At 42.3% G+C, this 25,971-nt stretch overlaps 1 protein-coding gene across 1 annotated transcript in view; it reads left to right on the plus strand.

The window, feature by feature from the left end:
- The window catches only part of MYO1F (myosin IF), a 273,313-nt gene that overhangs the window by 132,666 nt on the left and 114,676 nt on the right, over positions 1 to 25,971 (plus strand). Inside the window, exons 7-15 of the mRNA XM_086947211.1 lie at positions 2,595 to 2,726; positions 4,127 to 4,261; positions 8,456 to 8,588; positions 12,048 to 12,244; positions 15,880 to 15,960; positions 16,855 to 16,941; positions 17,658 to 17,744; positions 18,988 to 19,155; positions 19,763 to 19,848. Coding sequence (XP_086803337.1) covers positions 2,595 to 2,726; positions 4,127 to 4,261; positions 8,456 to 8,588; positions 12,048 to 12,244; positions 15,880 to 15,960; positions 16,855 to 16,941; positions 17,658 to 17,744; positions 18,988 to 19,155; positions 19,763 to 19,848 — 1,106 coding nt within the window. The remainder of the gene's footprint in view (positions 1 to 2,594; positions 2,727 to 4,126; positions 4,262 to 8,455; positions 8,589 to 12,047; positions 12,245 to 15,879; positions 15,961 to 16,854; positions 16,942 to 17,657; positions 17,745 to 18,987; positions 19,156 to 19,762; positions 19,849 to 25,971) is intronic.

The following is a 25,971-nucleotide window of genomic DNA, read 5'->3' on the forward strand; positions in this document are numbered from 1 at the left end:
AACTAAATACTAAAAGTAGAAAATGGAGGAGGGCATCTTCATACATGCCCCTGGTCTCCGCTCCCCCCGCAAAGCCAAAAATCCCCAGACTAAGGTCTCGAAATCTATTAAGCTGCAAATACGTAGCGCAACAGAGGAAACTCCAAACACCGCCCAACCCCCCGAACGCATCATGGTTGCAAACCCCGTGACCAGTAATACCCGATGGCAAACTCAATCACACAGTCTCATCCTTGACCCTTCCCATCAAACATGTGAGCCCCTTCCGGACAAACTGTTGCTTCCGCAGGATAGTCAATGCACAAAAAAGCTGTAGCAAAGTTCAATCCGAGACGAAGCAGAGAGATGAAGGTGTTGAGAACTCCGCTAAGTCCAAAGACTCCCCACACCGTCATGGATTCCCAAAGTTGTTTCATCCGCCATCTTAGCGGTGCCGATGTAGAGGGGAGTGACGCAGTTTCAAACCAACAACAGTTCCCATCAAAAGTCTCTGGAAAGGGAGCATCACGTAGTCCATCAGGTAGTCCACCCATAGTCAGCAACGATCGTAGGCCTGACAATCCAATTGCGGCATCGAGCTTGCTCTCAGCACCCAATACACTGGTCAAAGGCTCCAACGTCTCCCATAGTACGGGGTCTGCTTCCTCCATCGAGGTGGCCATCTTGGGCATCTCGAGTCGTTTCGTTTCTTGTAGTGGGACCAGGGTCCGATCCCATCCGCCCAGTTCCAGACAAAAACACTATCATTTTATGGATGCGGGCTTCAATGCAAACATGAAGTGACCCTATGGCTGCCAACACCGTTCGTAGTGACGGATCACTCTCAGTCCGCTCCACAACATCTCGCTCAGTTTCAGTCATATTCGCATTCCCAGAGAGCCCGGTCTCCCCGGGGGGGAATAGGTGGATGCGGAACGGACGATTTCAGAGTGGGACTTATCGTTGGGGACAATACCAATCCGATCTCAGCCACCTCTGGCGGAGATCCCAACCCAGCGAACACCGGCGGGGCCCTAACCGGACCACCGGTCCAGGGACCCCCGTCCGCCGCTCCAATTGTGTGTCGTCACCCCTTCTTTAATATTCACCAATTCAGCCAACCATTGTCAACTTCAGTCCAAGAAAAAAAAAATCCACCTCGGTAGACCGGTCCCTGTCAGACAACTACAGCCGATGTTGTTCAACTGAAACCCGGCAGGGCCAGTACTCGAGACCCCGGCTTTCAGGCTGGTCTAGGCCGCAAACTGCCACACGACGTATCTTTGTCTACCAAACTGGTAGAAATCTCGGGATAGCACCGTTAAGCACCAGTCTGGTTCATACACACGGAGGCAGGGCGCAAAAACAGGATAAATAACAGGATCTTCTGGCAGGAGTCGGAGGTCGGCGGAGCCGGGAGCTTACGCGGCCATCTTGTTTGCTGGCGTAGCTCCTTCCCCCGAGGGTACTTTTTCAAATCAGGCAGTTCCTACTTGCACAAAGTAGCCCTCAGCAGCATTAGAAGTACAAAATTGCTATGTTGTAAATTTCAAATAAGAATGTTCACTTTGCAAAAGCACACTTATGTTTGTGTCCACACTGTAAACTCACATTGCTATAAAGAAATTTTAAAAAGTACTAGTTCAATGTTTTACTCTAGAGTTCCCCCTGGCAGTGTCTCTTACTTGAAATAGCCTCTCCCCATGACTATATTGTAACTAATCTATTTGCACCCTCATTCTTTTTACAGAACTACCCGCTACAAATGCATAAAGGAAGAAATACCTACAACATTTACATTCATAAATGCGATCACCATTTCTTTGCATTAAGCGCAGAAACATCTACAGCTTGCATGATGTGCTTTTCTGTAGTTCTCATGCAGGTTTTTGTTATATGCCCAACCACTACATTTATGCCAATGGCTGTTTTCTATTTTCTCTGAGTGGTAACTTTGGGCCGGATTACGAGAATGGCGGTCCACATTAGGAGTTTGGCGGTCGGACTGCCACAGGATCCTGCGACGTGGCAGTGTGAGGCAGTAATATGCTGGTGGGCCGCTGCTGCACCGCCTAGCATATTACTAGTTGCCAAACCACCACCCTTTCTGTGGCATGCACCCCAAGTGTGCCTGCCATAAAAAGGGTGGCAGTGAAGAAACTAAGGGGGCCCTAAAAGGCTCACCTGCTGCCTCTGGGCCTGCTGGTGCATGTTGTGGCCACCTGAAATTGCACCCCAGTTCCTGCACTGTATGGAATTCTCGACATTGTGCATTTCATAGCATGAAGGAACGTGCTGCAGCGGTCCGTCTTAAGGCTCCCCTAGCCTTAGACAGCCTCTGCTGTGACACCCCCACAGCACTGCCCACCCGCCATGAATTACAGTTGTAATTCGGCAGGGGGACTCAATACGGGGTTGGCGGTCCTCCTGTTGGCGCAGCAGTGGCGGACCAACAGGAGGACCACCAAACTGGTACTCAGTCTCGAAGTCTAGTCAAATCAAAATCTGGATAAAGGAAAGTCATCTGAAAATCTCTTTCATATGTACAGTATAGGCTGGCTTTAAAGCTGATAAATTAAATGCACTATTATAATGTTTGTTGTTTTTCTCCATAGGGAAAATACTTCGAAATACAATTCAGCCGTGGTGGAGAGCCAGATGGGGGAAAAATCTCCAATTTCCTACTCGAGAAATCCAGGGTGGTGAACCAAAATGAGGGCGAAAGGAACTTCCATATATACTATCAGGTAAGCAAAAAATGTAAACACATTAGAGAAAATACATACAACTTGGCAAGGCTCTTTTAAAGGAATAAAGGCAGACTGAAGCCGCAGGCTTGCATTAACCGCATTTGTCAGCCTTCAATTACTTGCAGACAGTCAAGGTATTGTCGCTGGGTAAAGCAAGATCATTCAGCTTCTCAGGTTTTCACTGAATATAGATCACATGTACTGTTTGTAGGCCAATGTGGTGCCCCAGTGCAGGGGATATCATAGGTAACTGTCGATTTAATGTATTTATTTTCTTTAAGGAGTTGTATGTAGCGCTACGATGACCCGTCCGGGTATAAGCGCGCTGTCCAAATAGCAAAACAAGTTAAAACACAGAAAAAACAGGCACTAAACACATACGTAAGTTAGCAATATGTTATACAAATAGCAGCTAAATAGCAGCTGTAAAAGCAAAAAAGAAACGGGTAAGAAACAAAATATATACAAAGGGAACAAATGACTTCAAATACACAGGATATAGAAATGAATATAGGAAGGATAGTTTGACTTAGTGAAATCTTTTCTCATGGAACTAATCAGTAACTAATGCTGAAGGTATCTCTTCAGCAACAGTTTTTAAAATTCTTTTTTGAAGGAGGTATTTGAAGGATTCGATCTAGTCTCAGGTGGAAATGTGTTCCATATTGTGGGGGCAAGACCGGGAATAGGGCAATTATACGTTTTCTTTTTGTTGAACTTCTGGCAGTTAGAGTATCTGACCTGATAGTTCACGTTTTTTAGCCAGGTAGACGGAAGTGTTGTAATGAAGAGCCTTGGGGGCCATGCAGACTATCTTAAATTGACTTCGAGCTTCAAACAGGAGCCATTTGAAATGTTTCAGGTCATGTGTGATGTGTTCCTATATCACTGACCAGGGCCACCCATTGTTGGCCCATGTCATATTTTCAAGATATCCACTTAAGATATGCTACATAAAGTGAATCTAAATTGAATTCATTTAGTCAGTGATTAGCCTGAAAACTTGCATTTGATCTGACTTTCTTGGACCTACATTGGTCATCCATCTCCCTGACCCAGGTCTTAAATTATTCTGAGGAGAAGATGAGATTTAAAAACACCAGTCACACATAATTTTCATGCCATTATGAATACAAAATCATACTCTTTTATCAGTTGTATTGAACAAATAAAAAAAGTACAACTACTAGTTTGTAACAATCTCTTTATTGCTACGTTCTTCCTGGCTATGTTCTCTTCTTTTACCACTTCATATCTTATGTGTTTCTTCATCTGTATCACAGTTTGACTTGTTAATCCTCGCTTCTGATTTATCATTTCCCTCTCAACCCATTCTCTTTTTTTTCTCTACTTGTTACCCTCTAACTACATCTCTGCTGCTCATCTCCTTCCCTCAGCTATTAGATGGTGCTAGTCAAGAACAACGTTCGAGCCTTGGCCTCATGCCTGCCGACTACTACTATTACCTGAACCAATCAGAAACGTACAAGGTGGATGGCACCGATGACCAACGAGACTTCCATGAAACAATGGTAATGATCAGCAAACAAGCATAATAGGGTGATTCTAAAGGCGCTACCAAAGACTCAACACAGTCACATTGGGACGAGAGCTGTGAACAAAAAGGGATGATCCACATTCTACACAGAAAGGCAGGAATGTCCAGCCTACCGCAAAAATGAAATGTTGGCCATTGGTGATATTAGGATCTCTAGAAACAGACGTGGGGACTATGTGGTCGACTCACTTCATCTCTCCTGAGATATCCTTTCCTCATTTTGTGGTATGTTTTAACATCATAATCAACCAGGATTACTATGTTTCATACAATCTTCTTTCTCTCACTCAGTGTGATGTCAAAATACAAGATGTCACACAAAACATTAGCATAAACGTAGCGAAACTAGGTAAAGTTGTCTGAAATTAAAATTAGGATACATTGTCCAAGGGATAAAATGACCAGACTAATCATCAAGGTTCAAATTCCAATTAGAGTATTTTTAAGACAGATTCATCACTTGTTTCCACTTTGCTGATTTGACCAAGACTTGGGCCAATCATGCTTTATTTTAAAGGGAAACTTTGCGTTACTGGAGTATGCCAGCTGAACTAAAATGTGCTTTTTCCTCACTTTTTCTTTAAATAAATCACGACTTTCAGCAAGAAATTTCAGTCTTTTGGCCCGAATCATGAAAATTAGAAATTGTTAGTAAAATGCCTGATAGGTTGGTGGAAAATCTACCATACTGGCTGAAATTCCGTGGTTTACTCCAAAATAGGGTAATATTTCAGCAAAGCATATATTCAGTCCTGGATAGTCCTACTAACTAACAGGAATATCGCTCCGGGTGAATTTGTGTTGCAAAACAGGTGATAATGTCTGACCATTGGCTGAGTAGATATCATCTGCACTAACTCAGTAGCCTCTGTCTAATGGTGTTCTCACTCAAGTCTGATCACATAGTTACCATAACGCCGCATCTTACGCACTTCTAGCGAGAAAATAATCCATGATTGAAGCATTAAAAATTGAATATGGCTCAGTCTTAGGGCACTAAAATTGTATATAACACAGTCTTAGGCCGCTAAAAGGTGACTATAACCCAGACTTGGGGAACTAAAGCAGAGCTACAATGAGCTGCAACTGGAAGGAATTTGATGCATAACGGAGGAAATAAGTTTACTGTGCTAGGCAGAGGTGGGACTCATAGGTGGTATGGTGTAAGTAGAAAGCAGACTGGGAAGAGTGGAAGGGCCAAGGATCGTACTGCAGTTGGGGGTTTTAGTGGGGAGTTACAGACAAAGGAGGAAATCCTGGAATGGATACAAGCAAGATGTCTTGTCAAAATGTGATAGTATCTTTATGTGCACTGTCCATAAAATCGCTCAGAATCAATCTTTTTTAAATTATGTTTTGCACTTAAGAGGGAAGTAGTTGACAAAATCACTGTAAATGCCTTTCTCGGTGGTCATATACAGAAATCAAGACAAAATTCCTTATCTAAACGTTGCCGATACCTCTAGGTAAAGTGTGAGTAATCAAGACCAGGTGATATACTGGACCTCATCCAAACGGCAAACATATAGAGAGAATTCGTTAGACGGCAAGCCATTACTTGTAAATCACCATCATCTGATATAGCACGCCTGTTGTTACCCGTGATGCATACCCATAAGGACTTTTCTCCTTGTACCAAAACAGAACTCGTACATACGGGTCAGATGGTTCTAGGGGAAGTCAGAGGAACGTGGACCTAAAGTGTAACAGTTGGGGTCTGATGCCTAATGCACACCCCTCCTTAGAGCACGGGTGTGTCCAACATATGTGGCAGCTCGCCAAATGCATGCCCCATGTTAGGATTACCACTGACTATGTCAAATCAATAAATCCTACCTAGATTACTCGAACACAAATGTATCTAATTTTGAAATACTGTAATTTTGCCTTGAATAAAGGCCAATGTCCCTATATTTGACATCTTTCACACCGAGGATGGTGTTGTGTCTGGGTGATGGCATTAAATCATACAGCAGTGTTCAGACTTCAGTTTGTATAACTATAATGACATAGAATGACCCGGCATCCCGGCATACAGCCTGCGGAGGCTCCAGATGGTCCAGAACCAGGCGGCCCGGTTAGTCTATGGTCTCCCACGTTACCACCACTCCACACCCCTCCTCAGGGAGCTTCACTGGCTTCCTGTTAAGGAACGTTCCCTCTTTAAAACCGGCTGCATGGTTTTTTAGGCCCGCCAAGGCACTGCCCCCGCCTTCATTTCCTCGCTGATAAATGAATACGTCCCCACCAGAGAGCTTCGTTCCTCTTCCAAGTCTCTCCGGCAAATCCCACGTTTCAAACGTAAAAAGTGGGGTGGAGCCAATTTCTCTACCTTGGCTCCTACATTCTGGAACTCCCTCCCCGACCACCTCCGTTTTGCCACTCATTATGTTTCTTTCCGCAAAGACCTAAAAACGTTCCTTTTCAAACAGGCCTTCTCCGTGTAACTGGCCCCTTCTTGTCCTACGACAGGTTTACTTTGCCTCAGTTGCCGGACCCTCCACTAGCGCCAAGAAACCGTACGGTGAACGTTGCGCTCTATAAATGTTTTAAATTGGAAATTGGAAATTGGAATGACTAACACGCCAACTGAATAATCATTTTCAAGTGTATTGATTCATCTCAGTTTGATTGGAAAATGGTTTCCCGTGCCTCATCACTTCAGTGTGCACTCATGTCACTCACCTTTCAGACCCATGGACGCACAGATTCTGCTCTGTGTTTTAGAAAGGCCATGAAATGAAGGCACACAAAGAGAAGTATAAAGACTCAGTGGTTGTCATGTGTTCACGTGGAATGGAACTTGCGGGGTTGGAATTCCAGTTAACCCTGAAGGCTAAAACAGTGGCATGATCCTCAGTGGAACCTTGGAGAGTAGAGAATTGGTGTGTTTACATCTTGTTAATGATTCATACTTTAATGATCATGTCTCTCCTTCCTTGGGAGTAGAATTTGGGACCCTTGCACTTAGGCCCAAGAGTATTTTTAAATTCTAAAGTCTGTTTTTTTTTCCGCTTCTGTAGATAGAGTGCTCAAATCTGGGTTTCTTGGAGAGCATCATACGGAAGGACTCCCCGCTATAGAGACAAAGACCCTCATTAGACCTTCAGGGCAACATTCTGATCCCTCTGCAAACAGGACTTTCCACAGGGATTGGAATGACAATGATCACACCCACTAAGCTTGCCCTGGAAGATTCAGGCAAGTCACATCTGACGAAATTTATCAGGGGAAATACCCAGAAAAAAAGCGGAAAAACTTGAGGAATTTAGAGACTGCTTAGGATGGTGGGCAGACTTTAGTCCGCCCGCCATCCAGGTGGAAACGGGTCTGGCCGCCAGACATGGGGCCGTCCCGCTGCCCTGATTAGGATGCGACTGGCACCCTGGCGGTCGCATCTTGCATATTTGACAGTGCGGCGGGTGCTGCGTACAGCAGCACACGCTGCAACGCCAATATGGCATGTTGTGCATTTGCATGCACAATGTGGCAGGCACCGTGTGGTCCCTGCCACCTTGTGCATGCAAATAGAGGGGTACCATGGGTACTCCCCAAGTGCACCCTCCACCCCTGGGACCCGCATAGGGCCCCTAAAGAACATCCCCGCCAGCATTTCCATGGCGGCTAAGCCGCCATGGAATGGCCTTCACAACACACCATCCTATTATGGATGGTGGGGCCTGATAGGCACTGCCACCATATTAGGGGCCAATTCCGCCCGGCTGGCAATCGGAATGATTGCCGACTGGCGAAAAAGCGGCGTGCGCACTTTTCGTCCGGCGCGAAACCCCGCCATTGTAATATGGCGGGGGTTTCACTTGTTATGATGTTGTGGCGGCGAATGTCACATCATAATGAGCCCCTTAGCGTGGCAAAAACCGAATCTGCATGTTATGCCTCTTTTTCATGTTTATAATTCAGAATAGGAGGTATTTAACTCATCTCGCAAATACCTCACTGTGTGTGGAGTAATGCTATTTTTAGTGGGTGAGGTTAACTCCCCACCCTAGTCCGCCACATTTGTAATGCAGCCCATAACATTTTAATTATAGAAGCTGTATTTTATAATAACCAAGTGAAAAGCAACTTTTAACAGAGAATTATTAGAAAAAGATGCAGTGTCCCCCTGCTTCTTCATTTCGAATGTAATGGTTCTTCCCCCTCATAGGACGCCATGCAAGTCATTGGGATTACTGGTGAGGACCAGCAGCAGGTCGTGCAAATCACAGCCGGAATCCTCCACATTGGCAACATCAGCTTCCTTGAGAAGGACAACTATGCCAGAGTTGAGAACTTGGATCGTAAGTGAGCTTCAAATCACTTCTAAAAAGGATCCTCTAAATGCCTGCCAATATGTGTTTCTTATATGTTGTGAATGTATTTACCGTATGAAATGCTAACTGTGCAAAACTAAAAACATATGTCCTCTGTCTAATACAGAAACTCAGGACTACTACTAGTTTTACTCAAACATTCTACATCATGTTTTAGCAGTTTTAAAACCACATTTGAGGATGAGCCATCACTATCAGTTTAGCAATTGACCATATATTGAATATATATCATATTCTCTTTTCCCATTTAACATTCTTCAGACATCTCAATGTAAGTGCTTTCATTAGAGGCAGAGATATTGGATTTTTATCAGCCTCTTATAAACCCCCATTCCAGCACGAAAAAGTTAAGTCTTCAACATGTTTGGTGTAGCAGAAGCATCGTAATTTGCTCTGTGCTCCGACTCACTTCCACACGGACAGACCACACCCGCAGCCTCTGCAACATCCTGGACAGCAGGCTCACCATGGAGCAACAGATTAACGCTGTCTCCTTCGCCTGCTTCCACATCCTCCGCATGCTCTGAAGAATCTTTAAATGACTCTCCATTGGCACGAGAAAAAACCTCACTCAAGCCCTAGTCGCCAGCAGGCTGGACTATGGCAATACAATGTACTCATGAACTACCACTGAACTAATGAAGAGACTACAGACGATACAGAACCTCACACTTTAGGAACCGTCACTGACTCCCCAACCAGGAAAGATACCAATTCAAGATATTGACATATGCCTACAAAGCCCTCCATGACCTAGGACCAGCATACATCAACCACCGCTTGAACTTCCACCAACCAGCCGGAGACCTTTGCTCTGCCACCCTCGATCTCGCACAGACCCAGCGCATCCGCCATAGCCACAGTGGAGGCCATTTCTTCTCCTACCTTGCCGCCAAGTCCTGGAATTGCCTTCCCCTCCATCTCTGGACATCACCCTCGCTGGATGGATTCAGAAAGAGACTTAAGACCTGGCTGTTCGACTGAGCCCTTCTACATAGTGCCTGGACACTCTTGTGGGTGATTAGCTGCGCTATACAAATCCAGAATGATTGATTAATTGGTTGACTCGTTAACATCCTACAACATCACAGATTTGACCCCTTTTTATTTCCTTAAATAATCTTCAGCCTCCTAGTTGCTGTTAAGGGACTCAGACCATGATTTAGAGTTTGGCAGACAGGGTACTCTGTCCCTAAGGTGAAGAAGTACACTCTATGCCAAACTGATGGTGCGCCCGCTTCATTTAGAGTTTGGTGAACCTTCAGTATGTTGACGGTGGCGACTACTCTGTCTCCATCGCAGACATGCACCTCCGACAGTGTAAGGGCCATAGAGTGAGCCAACAAATTTCAAGTTTTCACTGTCCATCACCGCCAGTTAAAATTTGGTGGTAAGGGGTCATAAAAACTCCAAAAGGACCCCCCAAGCCATGGGAGAAAACTCCCATGGCAAGAGGTCATTGTTTTTTTTATTGGCAAAAAGAAAATCCTGTTTTGGGATTTTGTGTATAAAAAATAAAAACACAAAATTGAAAGTTTGCAGTACATCTGCATCACGTTGATATAGCAGTCAATCAAACTTTCAGTGGATTGACAGGAACCACCATAAGGCCAATTTCTGCCAATGCAAGAGATGTGCAAGAGATGCGGCGGACATCTCTAAATTCAGTGGGCAGGTACCGCCTCAGGGTGATGGAGTACTGTACTCCTTTACTTTCCTTTAGGACATCTGCAAACAGGGATGGAAAGGGAAGTTTCTAGGGCTACCAAATTGCAAGTAGGTGGGTAGCAACTGAAACTGTAGCAACTCTTAATTGGCTTTCGTGTTCCAATCAAAACCCAATCATGTACTCAAGATAAAAACCGAACAGTGCGACATGCATTAGTTGAGGTTTTAGACCCTCATATTTGTCATAGAGGTCAAGGCCTTTATAGCACTCATATAGAATCTCCCATTTCTAAAAATAAGACCATTTATGGCACTGTTGCCATGGGGTAGATGCACCAAATCCTGAAGGATTGATGTGAACATCTTTATCTAGCACAACCTACCAGTCTCCCACATTCACTGGTAATTGCTATGCATTTATTTAGTCAAATATCTAGGAGCTGTGCATACCTGAGTAAATCTAGTGGTTGATTCAGGTCTAAGGCTAAGATTCTGTGCATATACTCTTCTCCATAATTTTATATCCATTTTCTGTGAAATGTTAGCCAGGCCTACAGTTAAATGATCACTTTCTATTAGCTAATCCCACAAGAACTGTAGTCACAGTGGTGTAATGTAAAATCCACCAGCATGTAAATCTATTGATGTGAGTGAATTAAAGCCTTTCTAAGAAGCCCTTGAATGGACACCATACCTCTGATGTTAATTGGAGCCACTTCTCATCTGCTTCAAGGCTGGACAGAAGAGCGAGCCACTGTGAACGAAACAGCACAGGAGGTCTGCTTCTCCCCATAGCTCTCATATTGGTGCTGCCAAGGCTAGTCATACTTGAGTAAGAATGCTGCCTCCACTTCTACCAAGGTCCTTCTTCCACAGTGTTTGGTGCTCCTGTGGCTCTGGGGCCTGCTACCCTCTGCCTGCTGCTTTGGTACCTGTCCATCCTCATCCAGTTCCTGCAGATTGGGCAGCTCCTGCACCTCATGTAGCTGAAGTACTCAAGACAATGGTTGAAGATACGTCCCAAGATATTTCTTTATGTATGTTTTCCTCTAAATTAACACCATAGGCACCCATCACCTGAAACTAACTCCTAGAAGATCAGGGAGTGGATGTGGAGCATGAAAAATTTGCCAAATGCACGAGAATATAAATCAAGAGGGAGGTCTTGAAACAGATGATGGTTGACCTCAGAATTAATTTGGCATTACAGCATCATGACCTTCTTTGTAAGTCCATTGATAACCTATATCATGAGTTCCCCTCAGAGTTGCTCCCTGTATTTTTGCTTCTGCTACCCAGTAAAGTAGCTGTCTCTGCTGGTGCAATGGTGCAGCCGAAGAGCAGCTCCACTCATAGTAACGAAGACTACTTGCCCCTTTGAAGGCCTTCAACAATCTGGCAGGAGATGGCGTCTGAACTTAATTTTTGGAAAGCTGCCTAAAGTCCTTCCTCTGGTAAAAAATCGCCCAGTTCTTCAAATTGGATACACTCAAATTCCCTGATTTGTGCAAATGAGAGGATATGGACCCATTGTATCTGTTAAAAAATCGAGGCAAACAAACTTAAAAGCACCAAAAACCAAACAACAAAGTACTTGGGATAAGCTTATAATTTGATTGGGGGGTTATAAAATATACATGTGTGTGGTTGGTATTCTTACTTTTCCACTCCTTGAAAAATGATCAGTAATCCATTTGCCAACCACACTGTTAGTCACTGTGCACTTAACAACTTGTTATTTGACCATTCTTTGCACAGTTCTAGCCTTTCCCGCCTATCTGCTGGGGATCGACAAGGATCGGCTGAATGAAAAGCTGACAAGCCGAAAAATGGACAGCAAATGGGGAGGACGCTCAGAGTCTATCAACGTCACCCTCAATGTAGAGCAGGCGACCTATACCCGAGATGCCCTGACTAAAGGACTGTATTCGCGTGTCTTTGATTTCTTAGTAGAGGTACGTAAGAGTCTGTAGCCTGGGTTAGGAAAAACATAGCCACGCAGGAGCAATAAGCATGATGTCAGCCTGTGTTGGGAACATGCTGTTGCTATCAGGTATTGTTTGCTAATCAATCCTTAGAATTTTTACAAAATCATCATTGAAGTGCATTGTTTTGTGATGTTATAGCTAGGCATGATACTGTAACATTTTTTATGAAAATCAAGTTACACAAACATAGTGATGATGGTACACAAACATCAGTTCAGGTTACATTGTAACTCGCAACTCCTGTCCCCAGGTCCACCACCCTGCCAACCAAAAAGGATAGTCGGTGCCAAGAGACCTTTAGCTGCTAGTGTTTGTGTTATAAGCAAACTCACTCAATCATTCAGTGGCTTTGAGGACACCTGACCTGATGGCCCAGTTCACATAACAAAACTCTTTGCAAAGTTACAAAAGTTATGCTGATAGGTCATCAGATATTTAACGCTAATTTCTCAGAAAATGTGCATTGAAAACGGTGGGCCCATTTCACAGAACTAACTTAAGACAAAATCCTAAACTTACTACTTTTGGTATTCACAGAAGTTAGGATTTTGTCTTAAGTTTGTCTTAAGACAGTCTTAAGACAGACTAAAGACAAAATCCTAACTTAAGTCTGTCTTAAGTCTGTCTTAAGACAAACTTAAGACAAAATCCTAACTTCTGTGAATACCATAAGTAGTAAGTTTAGGATTTTGTCTCAAGTTAGTTCTGTGAATCGGGCCCGGTATGTCCAAGACACTGCATTGTCACAGAAGCCAAGCTTATTGCAAGCTTGAGCCTGACCATACCTCCACATCAAGTATATTAAGTCAAGTAAAAGTCTCATATTATTCATTCCAACAGGTGGAGGTTAATGCTTGAAACACAACAATACTGGACTTAGCAAACCATGACAATGCAACACCTGGCATGAATATGGTTAGCAAATTAGCCCACACTTGATGTCTGGTTGTAAACATTACGTAGTCTTCCTTTTTGTCTCACACATAAATGAATTATCAACTTTATATTTCGGATTAAATTAAACGAAGGCAATATTGAGATGGAACATGACATGACAACATAACCTAGCACATTTGAAATGGCTTCAAGGTGTATATTATACCCGCCCCTGTTCATTGGTGGGCAAATACATTTTATAGTCAGATATTTCTTCATCCAGGTTCCACTAGGCTTCTCATCTTGCTGAGACTAATCACACCATGTCTTATCCTGTGAAATTAGTAATGGCATTTAGAGAAAAACTCTACGAAATCAATAAGGGCATCTCTCATTGTCTGAACTATCTTCTACACTCCAAGACATTAAAAACACATCATATTCACAAAAGGCTGCATTTTTTAAAAATCCTTTGATTTGGATCTGTGGACAAAAAACAACTTTGGAGCTGATTCGTATTTATTCTGGTTGATATTTACAACTTACTGATCATGTTTCTAGTCTTTTGATACATTGTTGGTTTTCAGCACAGTAATTATGTATTATTATTATTATTAATATTTATTTATTCTTTTTCTGTATCCATTGGTTATAGTGCTGGCTGAGCTCCAAGGGCACCTGAGTGCTAATGCACAAAACAATTTTATTGTAGCAGAAGAATCTCATATAAATATGTATAACTATTCTTTAACAACACTACTTATATCCAATGACACAATGAACTAGGACAGCCACAAAATAGAATATTACACAGTCCCCCATTCCGCTTTAATCACAGAGACACAATTAGGAAAGCAAATCGAAACATAACTAAAGCATCTGCATCAATAACAATAAAGAAATAACTTCCTCTTAACAGTATACCAACTCTAATAATGTTGCATAACATATAAGCATGGGCGAATTTTGCGAATCTGGCGTTCGCGAATTTGCGTATTTGCGAACTCGCAATCCGCAAAATCCGCGAATTCTCGCGAATTTGCGGATTTCTTTGTTTTTATAGTGTTCGCAAGGGTTTCTGCCAGTTCGCGAGGATTTTGTACCAGTTCGGAAATTGCGAACTTACTTGTCGGCACGCAACGGTCGCAACTATGTTGTTTCTACGTCTGGTTCATCATCACAGGTTCACAGCACCCTCTGTTTCAACACTGCCACCCTCTGTTTCACCCATGCCACCCTCTGGTACATCAATGCCACCCTCTGGTTCATCATCATCACTGTAGATTATGGGGGGAAAAAGCAAGCACACCTGCCCTGCTTCAACTGACATGAATTAATTTGGGGTTGATTTATTAATGTGTCACTGTTTTAAAATTCCAGTCTGGCACCTGCTTCCTTATCTGTCATTTGCTTTTTGTTGCAGTGCAATTTGTTTTTCCAGGACCTTTGTGGCCTACTTGTAACTATTCTATGATCCGGCTGTGAGGGTCAGAGCAGGGTCATACAATTGTTGCAACTAGCAACTGAACTCTAGAGGGGCCCCAGTCAGGAAGCACTACAAGGAATGGTTACTAATGATGAATTTGAACTTTTGCACCTGCTGAGTGCTTTCAGTTTAGCAAAACTCGTTTTTCTGCAGAACAGCAAATGTACTGCCCCAAACAAACTTACTTGTGAAAGTTGATTTATAATCCAAAAGTGATCCAAAGAAAGTCAAAAGGCCTCAAATCAAAAAAAGGGCAGGCAAATGTCAACCTGAGGAGTTATTCTGATAGAAATCATCATTTTCAGAAGGTCTATGCTGCTTGCTAGTGGATTTCTTGTGCAGAATTGCAAATTTTGTAATTTCCCGAGTGCGAGATTGTTGCTGCCCGCCGCACCTACATGTTCGCAATTGCGAACTTACGCCGCACGCCGCAAAATTGTATCACCAAGAAAAAAAATCCGCTGCGTGCGAATTTGCGGATTTTCGGTAAATTCGCGAGCGTTCGCGGATCGCGAATTTCCCGAAAAACCGCAAAATCCGCGAGCGGAACGGATTTTCCGCCCATGCTTAATAACATATGACTAACTGCAACACGTACAACTAATACTACACATTGAATCTGGGGTTCACGGAGAAACGTGCTACCCAGCCACACAGCGCTTCAATGCCCGGTCAAGTGTAGTAAGTGTTATACAAATATACGCCACAATACAAGAGGATTTAAAGTGCAAGCACTGTGTGTGGGTAGTTCCCCCATTGAAGCTAGAGTGTATGTCTCTGGTTTAAATGTGTGTGTGTATGCGCGTGTGTGTGTGTGTGTGTGTGTACACGTGTACATACGTATGTTATAGCTGAAGCCATATTACAGAAAGTTGAAACCAGATTAAAAATAAAACAGAATGTGATGGGGAGGGTGCGGAAATATAGAATTGAGACAGCACACCGTTTCTCATACATATATATTTGTTCAATTTTCACATTACACACGCACATAATTATATATTACACTAAACATATTTGCAATGTCAGATATATGGAATTTAAGTAATTTGTTCACAATCATGATTTTTTTAGGGTCAAGTATCAAAGGTATAATTAGAACCAGAATCATACTAACGAGCTTACTTCTAACCTAAATCAGATGCACAATCCATGAAATCCAGTTGTTCTGGGCACTACCCAATGTAATGGGTTATCATGTAGTTGTGTCTTCAGATTCTGAACGTGTCTTCTACTTCAGTCCATAAACAGGGCCATACAGAAGCCAAATGAAGAGTACAGCATCGGTGTGCTGGACATATACGGATTCGAAATTTTCCAGGTATTTTTACTCTTGGATTGAAGGTGTGAATATAGGTGCATATGAAGCAACTGTTTCACCCAGAATATTTCTCAGCCCTTGGAAAGAAGAAAATCAAAACTATTCATTATTGATCTAAAATTAAAAATATTCATCACATATTAGTGCTTAGAATATTTCTTGTATGTGCCTTAGTCTTTGTGGTTGAGTGTGGCTAGTATTGCATTAGTGACTTCAGTGTATTTTCGTTCCAGAAACTTATTTGAGTTTTGCTTCTTCTCTCTATTACTGTTGGGTAAGAGTCTCTTGGACACAACATATAGGTTAGCCATACCGTGTCATTGTATTGAAGGTGCCCCTCTTAGAGGATATTTTTCTAAAGGATTTTCTTTTTATATTTGTTTCATTGATAGGTTTGGTTTCCTACTGCACAGCACTCTTTGTTTAATATCTAAAAAAAAAAAAAGAACAATAAGAGAACTAGACCAAACAGATGAGGAGAATGGGGAGGCTTGGCTGTCAGAAAAAGATTTTGAACGTATGGTATAATTCAGCTCTTGCAGAAGGGGTTTCTTTTGTATTCTAGAAGGCTTGATGTCCAAACCAAACTTTAAGAAGGGGTATTTTTTTTAGTCCACTTCCATTGTAGTACGAAAGGGGACAGGTTAACTTATTTCATGGCAATGTGAATCTCAACTAAGCCTACTTTATAAATATGGATGAGGGATCAGAAAAAATTAGAAGAGTCTGTGTAAAATACTGGAAAACACAGGTCTCCAATAAGACAGCTACATCTGTCGGCAGCCGAGACCTATAACGCGGATAATTAAAAACATAGGCCTGGAAAAGTTATCACGTATGTCACACGTGCGGATATAGTCTTACAAATCTTATTTTCTTTTGTTGCCTTTCTAGAGAAACGGATTTGAGCAATTCTGCATCAACTTTGTGAATGAGAAGCTGCAGCAGATTTTTATAGAACTGACCCTGAAAGCAGAGCAAGTATGAAAACTACGCCTCATGCAAACAGTCTGTCTCATGCAAACAGTCTGTCGGTTGAAGCATCTTTACTTGTCCACCATATGGATAAAATGGCAATCCATGCTAAAGGCAGTACAATTTATAATGGTCATTTTATTTATTACAACATTGTTACAAAAGCAATGTTTCACAGTTCCTGAGTCCTCTTTCAAACTTCGGCAAAGGCAGGTAGGTGTAGAGTTGTGGGCCCTACGCCCACATGCTACTGAAATGATGGACACAGACACAGGGAGTATGCTTAGTTAACTGGGCATGAGCACGTGCACTCGGGACCTTTTATTAACACCCTCACGTCACTCGTGACGCCTGTTTTGGATGGGAGTGGAGTGTGAGTGTGGCCAGCCCTCGGGGGAGTGACAGGTAAAACTAGTTCCTGCTGAGACACTAGAACGTGTCCACCAGGACATTGCAGTAGGGAAAGATTTTGCTGGGAATGTAAACGTAACCTTTAGAGGGACAGAATTGCGTATAACACTATAAACAAAAGCAAATGAGAAGGATGGGACATGGACAAACGCCACACAGGGCTATGGTGCATCTGTCCATGCAAGATAATGGTATCAACAAAAATATGTTTGCAAATAAATGAGATGTCTTATCCCAAGAGCTTCCACTAATACAGTCAAAGTGTCTTGGACTTACTAATGATACATGTCGCCTCTCTTGGTTGCTTCCAGGAGGAGTATGTCCAAGAAGGAATTAAATGGACGCCCATTCAATACTTCAACAACAAAGTAGTCTGTGAACTCATCGAGAACAAGCTGGTAAGGCGAGGACAAATTCTCTTTTATACAGAATGTTTTAGAGCTAAATAATGTAATCCAACCTGTGAAGGTTCCAGACTTTTGAGGTGTAATAATTAATGTATAGGATGTGTGAACAGTTAGTTCACGGGCCACTTGCCCAAATGCTTGGGTTGTTAAGTACGCTTTGGTCCTCATTACAAGTTAGGCAGGCCGGTCACCCTATGGTAGATGTGATAGCGGCAGAACTCCACCACCACAGCCATGACCACCTCACCTAAGATGGATTTGGTCCTCTTTTCAGCTGACATGGGAAACATAGTAGGAGGCACAGACATGTTGTGGCAGGTCTGCCAGGTCATGCCAAGATGGTGGCCCTGCTCTCATTTATAATATTTCTGAAGAAAGAACACCAAGGTTGTAGTCTTTCTTCAGGAATACCATAAATAAAGGCCCCCATCTGCTGGGGCAAACTGTGGAGTTTTTCTGTCAGTACCGCAATGGTTTATATGTGTTGTAATCAAGCAATAAAGACACAATGTTATAGCCAGTTTGTAGCTTTAATAAAGATAAGCTGGACCATCAGAGCAGGGCAACTGTAGCTACAGAGTAAAGCTGGCAACTGTCACTTATGGAACATAGAATAAAGAATGCAGTGATAAAGACATTCAGAGTGAATGAGATTCTTAAACAAACCCAAGCTACTACATGGGTCTTTCTTTATAATAAATAAAACTCTAAACAAACCCAAACTACTACAATATGGTAGCCCCAGGCATCCTAAATTGTCCGTCTCTCTCGCATCATTTTCACCAGCATTGCCTCCCTCACTGTATTACTCACACTCTAAAAGAGACGAGTAATAGAAAGGATTTTGGTAGATGGTGCATCCTCTCGATGAGTTTATAAGTAAATATGGCGATGGCTGGAGTATATTTACTCCAGGCATCTCCCAATTTGCTCTACGTGACTTGGGCCCTAGTTTACTGTCGGGCTCTGCAATTACTAATAGGTTCTCTGTTCACAAAACTCTATGGTTTAGATGATCAGCGTCAGACTGGGATGTGGCTTGTGTACTTTACTATCTGATTTCCAACAAAGTTGTAAGGTCGCACACCACAACTTTTTAAGATGTCAAACAATTCAAGACCGAAAGCTCTGTTTGATCGCAACGCCTACACCACTGGTCTATTCTAATTGGAAGACATAAGCCATTCAATGCCACCTCATTTACGTTTCTGTTTCTTGTCCTCTCCACAATCAGAACCCTCCTGGAATCATGAGCGTTCTTGACGATGTTTGTGCCACAATGCACGCAACAGGCGAAGGAGCCGACCAGACACTGCTGCAGAAGCTCCAGGCGGCGGTAGGGACCCATGAGCACTTCAACAGCTGGAGTTCGGGCTTTGTTCTCCACCACTATGCAGGCAAGGTACACCCAGACATAGCCGGACAGCTGCTGTTCAGTGGAAGCGTGTGCTAGAAGGCTTGATTCAATGCTAAAGCAGGGATGTAGGCACAAAATAAACTAGTCTTTTTATGAGACTTTCTCACCTCTGAATCTAACAAATTTATCGCATTCTTTTACCTTTCTTTGTGTGAAGAATGGCACTGTACTCAAGAGGCAACAACATAACATCTCTCTGATTAACTTAGATAATGGAACTATTCTTATGCAGCTATTAATTCATAAATAAATATGTGCTAGTTCCAGAATGCTTCTAAGGTGTGCATCCCCTGTGCTGCATAACGCCAGGTTTGCTAAAGCCTACTCTTGATTCTACCTCATGACTCTTATTTCCACCACCCTACACTTCTCATCTCTGTATCTTACTCTTCGTTTTCATACCTGCATTTTCCATTTGCTACTGTTTTCTCTTTTTTCTCACCTTGGTTCTCAGTCAAAAGTTTGATAATAAAAAAATTGGTCTCACTCCCTAGAAATGAGTGTCAGTGCACCACCAGCAAGTACCTTCAGAAGGTAAGATCTGTCCTTTCCCTATATACTCTTTCTGAGGGTGATGTTTCTATTCCTTCAGGTATCTTATGACATCAATGGGTTTTGCGAACGGAATCGGGACGTCCTCTTCAATGATCTGATCGAACTCATGCAGAGCAGCGAATAGTGAGTACCCGCAATGCGAAAGTTCAAAAGAGGATACTGTGCTGTAAAGTACATCACAAAACAGTGCCTCATGTCTGGAAGTGTTTTTCACTCATACACACAAACAGAGAATATTGTATGGTATGAGGCCAGCTTTCCTCACGCGTAAGCCATTCGAGCCACGTTGCATTTTCACTAATCATTCAAACAGCATCAGAATCTATTAAGTACAATTTCATCAAATTACATCTATTCTACTGAGAGTAAAAACAAAATGGCCTTGTAAGGCAAAGTGTGGCTTGGCCATGCAGTTGCTTCTTTGTTTCTGTATGTAGCTGCTGATTTCAGAGAAACTATCAATACTCCTAGTGTGACTACACCTTCATCTTTAGGCTAACAACAGCCCCAACAAAGAATAGGTTAGCGCTTGTAACAGTGTTTCTTGTGTACCTTGCTCTTCCAGCATATTCCTCACCTTCTGAATATTCTTCAGACACCAGACTTGATCCAGAACCTTTTTCTTCAGCAACCTCTCTCCAGTGCCACCAAGTGGCGCAATGCAGTTTCAGTGACAGCTTTGCTTGCCCAGGATGTGATGGCTGTGGTAGGAGGCGGTCATGGAACTTTTTTTTGTGCCCCATCGAGGCAGGCAGAGAGGAACTAGAAGAGCCTTACCAAGCAGGAACAACAACAGAAGAAGCATTGCACACCTTGAGATCTTATGAATAATGGCACTGAATCACAAGGGAGGAGCAATGGTGGTCCAGAATCTGCAGGAAGACAAAATATCCACCACATGTATCGTTACCGAAGGTAAATAGCTTTTTCTTCTGATGGAGACTTCATACCACAGCTTCCTCGCCTTATGAATGAGTTCCACATTAATACCTATAGCAAGGTGGGATTATGTAGTGCTGAAAACTAAAAAAGGTAAAGCAACGCAGCCCTGCAAAAGGTATCAGTCACTGTGAGACTGAGCTGTGAGGCAATGGTGCTTAGTAGAAGTATGTAAGATTAACCACATTGCCCCACTACAAATATCAGCCATCAGGAAGCCACTAGTAAGAGCAGGTACATAGCCTCAATAGCATCATGGACTGGGCAAGACTGGCAGTCTGAGGGTTTGTCTTGGCCACCCTGAGTAGATCCTAATGCAAAGGGTTACTCAATGCCAGATTGTGCACTTTTTTACCATTTTGCCCTTGTTTGCTCTAGCAAAGCCCACAAACAGCGGATCCCCCCGCTGTACCCTATTGTTTGCCGGCAATATAATAAGAAACTACATAACTGGTACAGGCTATGCAATCACTTCCATTCTTTGTGGGGTGAGGAGGAGGGAATAAGGACATAAGAGTGATAGATTAGTCCATGTGAAAGGAGGACATCTTCTGGCAGAGAAGCACAGTAAGGGCAGACGAGAAATTTATTGGGACAGACATCATGAAAGGTGTCCAGACTGAAATGCCCAGCAGTTCACCAACATTATTCTGAAAATATTGCTACTAAGAACAGTTTTCAAAATAGGTAGATAAAATGGTCAATTGTGTGTTGGCTTGGAGAGAAAGACCATGAAGAACATTAACACCAAATCTTACTGAGAAAATAACTGCAGTAAGAGGAAACAAGTAAAGCAAACCTTTCAGAATCACGCCTTAATTGCTGACTTATATAAAGTTCGCTGGTCGGGGAGGCATTTGAAGGCTGATAGGGCAACCAAATAACCTTTACCAATAGTGATTGCCAAGACCTGTTGCGGAAGACACAGCTAAAAGTACCTATTGACTCAAATGATTCGAGGTGGCAGTCCAAGAAGGCTCTCGGGTCTCCATCCATAAAGGGTGTAAAATCCTGAGCTCCTTTCCTCCAACAGCACCACCTCTATGACTCCTCTGATCAGCAGGGCAACATCTTCTGCCTCCAAGATCTAGGCATATGCTGGAGAGACCATCCTGGTAGACGAAGAGCGGTTCAGAGTGGAAAGCAAGGATGGTAGGGCCCAGTCCTTGCGCATAAGCTGAATTCCCAGGGATCCATTGTGAAGGCAAGCACAGCAGGGTGTAGCCCTTGAGGAAAAGCTGGATCCCCCATGGATTGGTGGTGATCGTCTCCCAAGGGAAGCTGGTGGCATAAGGGTAGCAGGTCATCAAAAACGTTTTGAGGGAGCAGAGCAAACATAAGAAGGAAGAGAGCGGAGCAGCAGTTGTTGCAGATTATATCATTCCCTAAATCATTCCTTACCTTGAAAAAAGCTAGAAATCTATTGAAGTGTTTAGATACACGGGGACAGCTGTCACTGATGGGACATTAATGCCCTGGATAAAGCCCTGAAACTTCTTGAACTGTTGGTGAAATTGTTTCGAGAGGGGAAGCCAAGCCCAGTCAGCTTTGTTACTGAAGGGTTGGTTACTGTCAAAAGGCCATGTCTATCAAAGTTGCTTTGACATCTCAGAGAAGTCGAGAGAGGCAACATAGCAAAGCAGCGGAAAGTAACAACAGGGGCTGTAAGACAAAACCACAGTGTCAGCAGAATACAAATTGTACTTAAAGGATTGTTTGTAGGCATCTAGGTCATCTTTGACCAGATCAGAAAAGGACTTTTTCATGTGGAGTTGGAGGCAGGTAACAGTAATTATTTTCCAACTCCCATGGATCATAGAGTAGTGGAAAAGAAGGCTTGTTGTGTTAGCTGTGGGGAAATCTAAAATGCTTACGGTGAACACTTTTTGGCATATTGAGTCAAGCCTCTTCATTTCCCAGTCTGAAGAGGCCAGAAGAAAGACATCAGGGTTTAGTTTAGCTGAAAAGGCTTGTACCACAAGGCTTGCCGGAGAAGGGTGACAGAAACTTTGGCTCCAAGATGGCCTGGGTCTGTGCCATCATCCATTTTGTCTATGAACTCCTGGGCTATGAAATAATTTCTCTTAGGCATCCAAAACCAACTCTAAAAGTGCTTCATTGAAAGACAGCAGAGATTCTGACAAGGCACAGATGGCTGCAAGATTCCAGTCGAAATGTTGGACTTTGCCTCAGTGGTGCTCAAGGATAATTCCAACGCTTTTTCAGAAATGTTATACCAAAGAGAGGAATGAACTGACTGAAACTGGAGGAGGCCAGTGAGTATGAGAAGCCTCCTTCTACAGAAGGGTGAAGATGTTACCGCCCTTCGAGCGATCCACTGATGAGCTATATTCCTTGTCAGGCTTATCTAAAGCATCAGAGTCTAATCTGAAAAATTCCTCCATTCGAGCAACTCTCTGGGCCCCAGTGGGTACTCTACTGGGGGGTTCATCATGTAAACAAGGCATGCACCTTGACACTCTCTGCTTAGATAATATCTCCTCACTTGGGAAGGGGCATTTCGTCAGGTACAGGGGTGACGCCAATGACCTGAAGCAGCATTGAAGACACTGGTTTTGGGTCTTGGAAGGCATTTGCTTCTGCGCAAGTTGCTTCAAGGACAACTCACCGCTGGTGCGTTAATCATAGGCCAGATAGCCTTCCTCACTATGTCTTAGATGGCCTAATGAAAGGCTAGATCTGTGTGGGGTCAGCAGATGGAGTCAGACACTATAGATTCATTTATTTCAATATCGGAATTAGATCTGACGAAAAAGAAAAGACTGTCTTTGAGGAACCACGTTGAGCTTTCAAACAGCCCAGGAGCAGGATAGTTCCCTTGAAGTAAGAACATTTCTCTTTCCTGTGGTGCTTTATGTACTTTGTATAGGATGATCTCTTGGGAGATTCTACCCTGTTGGGAGACTTGCCTGAAAATACATAGACCACACTGGGGAGCCCCTATAGGCCTAGGCCCAATATATCTTGGCACTCCATGCTGCCACGACTTGAATGCATCATGGTACAGGAGTCACCGACCAAGATATTGTGGTTGGATGCAAGATACCTCATGCAAATTTAAGAAAAAAAAACATCTTTTTACAGCATCTAAGACTAAACCGCAAAACCCTAGGAGGAACCATTTGACATAGTCACTGTTGAAAGAAGAGGATTTTTGCAAGTGAAGCACTGCAAGAGCTCCAGACCCATGTTGATGAGGGATCACTGACATAATATAGAATGACAAAATATAGACTTACCAAAATATAGTCAGCAAAATATAGAATGCCAAAATATCGAATTCCTATCTACAAACAGGTAAGTACAAAAATATTGAATCCAAAATATAGTCTGTAAAAAATATAGTCAGTCAAAATATCGAATTTTTTTAAATGTCTTAAAAGTAATTTAAAATTAATGAAATAATAAATATAATTAACTAAAACATACTTAAAAATACTCAAATAACCTTAAAATTAAAATATAATTAATTTAAGTTATTAATAAAAAATGTACAATATTTTACCGTAGGATAGCAGGCGGGTAACATTTAATATTACCACTCCAGTGAGTGCAACAGTAGGTAAAGCGTTGGATAGCGTAGGGGTAAAAAATACTATTCCCACTCCAGTGAGTGCAACAGTAGGGAAAGCGTTGGATAGCGTAGGGGTAAAAAATACTATTCCCACTCCAGAGTGCAACAGTAGGGAAAGCGTTGGATAGCGTAGGGGTAAAAATTACTATTCCCACTCCAGAGAGTGCAACAGTAGGGAAAGCGTTGGATAGCGTAGGGGTAAAAAATACTATTCCCACTCCAGTGAGTGCAACAGTAGGGAAAGCGTTGGATAGCGTAAGGGTAAAAATGACTATTCCCACTCCAGAGAGTGCAACAGTAGGGAAAGCGTTGGATAGCGGGAGGGTAAAAAATACTATTCCCACTCCAGTGAGTGCAACAGTAGGGAAAGCGTTGGATAGTGTAGGGGTAAAAAATACTATTCCCACTCCAGAGAGTGCAACAGTAGGAAAGCGTTGGATAGCGTAGGGGTAAAAATTACTATTCCCACTCCAGAGAGTGCAACAGTAGGGAAAGCGTTGGATAGCATAAGGGTAAAAATTACTGTTCCCACTCCAGAGAGTGCAACAGTAGGGAAAGTGTTGGATAGCGGGAGGGTAAAGATTACTATTCCAACTCCAGAGCGTGCAACAGTAGGGAAAGCGTTGGATAGCGTAGGGGTAAGAATTACTATTCCCACTCCAGAGAGTGCAACAGTAGGGAAAGCGTTGGATATTGGAAGGGTAAAAATGACTATTTCCACTCCAGAGAGTACAACAGTCGGGAAAGCATTGGATAGCGTAGGGGTAAAAATTACTATTCCCACTCCAGAGAGTGCAACAGTAGGGAAAGCGTTGGATAGCGTAGGGGTAAAAAATACTATTCCCACTCCAGAGAGTGCAACAGTAGGGAAAGCGTTGGATAGCGGGAGTGTGAAAATTACTATTCCCACTCCAGATAGTGCAACAGTAGGGAAAGCTTTGGATAGCGTAGGGGTAAAAATTATTATTCCCACTCCAGAGAGTGCAACAGTAGGGAAAGCGTTGGATAGCGTAGGGGTAAAAAATACTATTCCCACTCCAGAGAGTGCAACAGTAGGGAAAGCGTTGGATAGCGGGAGGGTGAAAATTACTATTCCCACTCCAGTGAGTTTAACAGTAGGGAAAGTAATGATTTAATATATTATTAAAAATAAATTAAATATCAATACTAATAAAACATTAATTGAAATTAATAACCAATGTAATATTGTGTAATAATTAATTATAAATACAACTACATATTAGTTATTACAAATTAATAACCTATTCAGAAATATTTAACAACTAATTAATTTTCAATAACAAAAAATAATTAATAATAAAAATTAATACCAATTAAAAATTAACAGTAAATTAATTATCAATACACAAAAAGTATTTTTAATATGTAATTAATTACAATTACATTACTTTCCACCCTATTCCCCTATAAACCCACATCCCAATACAGAAAATACATTAATACAATTATCATAATTATCAAATATTTAATTAATACAAAATAATTACCAATTAATAAAAATTAATTGCCAATTAATAGAAATTGATTACCAATTAAAAAATAATTAACAATACATTTAAAATCAATACCAATAAATAAAAAAAAATATTTACTTAATTACAATTAAATTACTTCCCACCCTATTCCCCTATAAACCCACAACCCACTACAGAAAATAAATTTAGAAAATTAACATAATTAACAATCAATCA

Source organism: Lissotriton vulgaris, chromosome 12 (genome assembly GCF_964263255.1).
Source record: "Lissotriton vulgaris chromosome 12, aLisVul1.2, whole genome shotgun sequence".
NCBI classification, from domain to species: Eukaryota; Metazoa; Chordata; class Amphibia; order Caudata; family Salamandridae; genus Lissotriton; species Lissotriton vulgaris.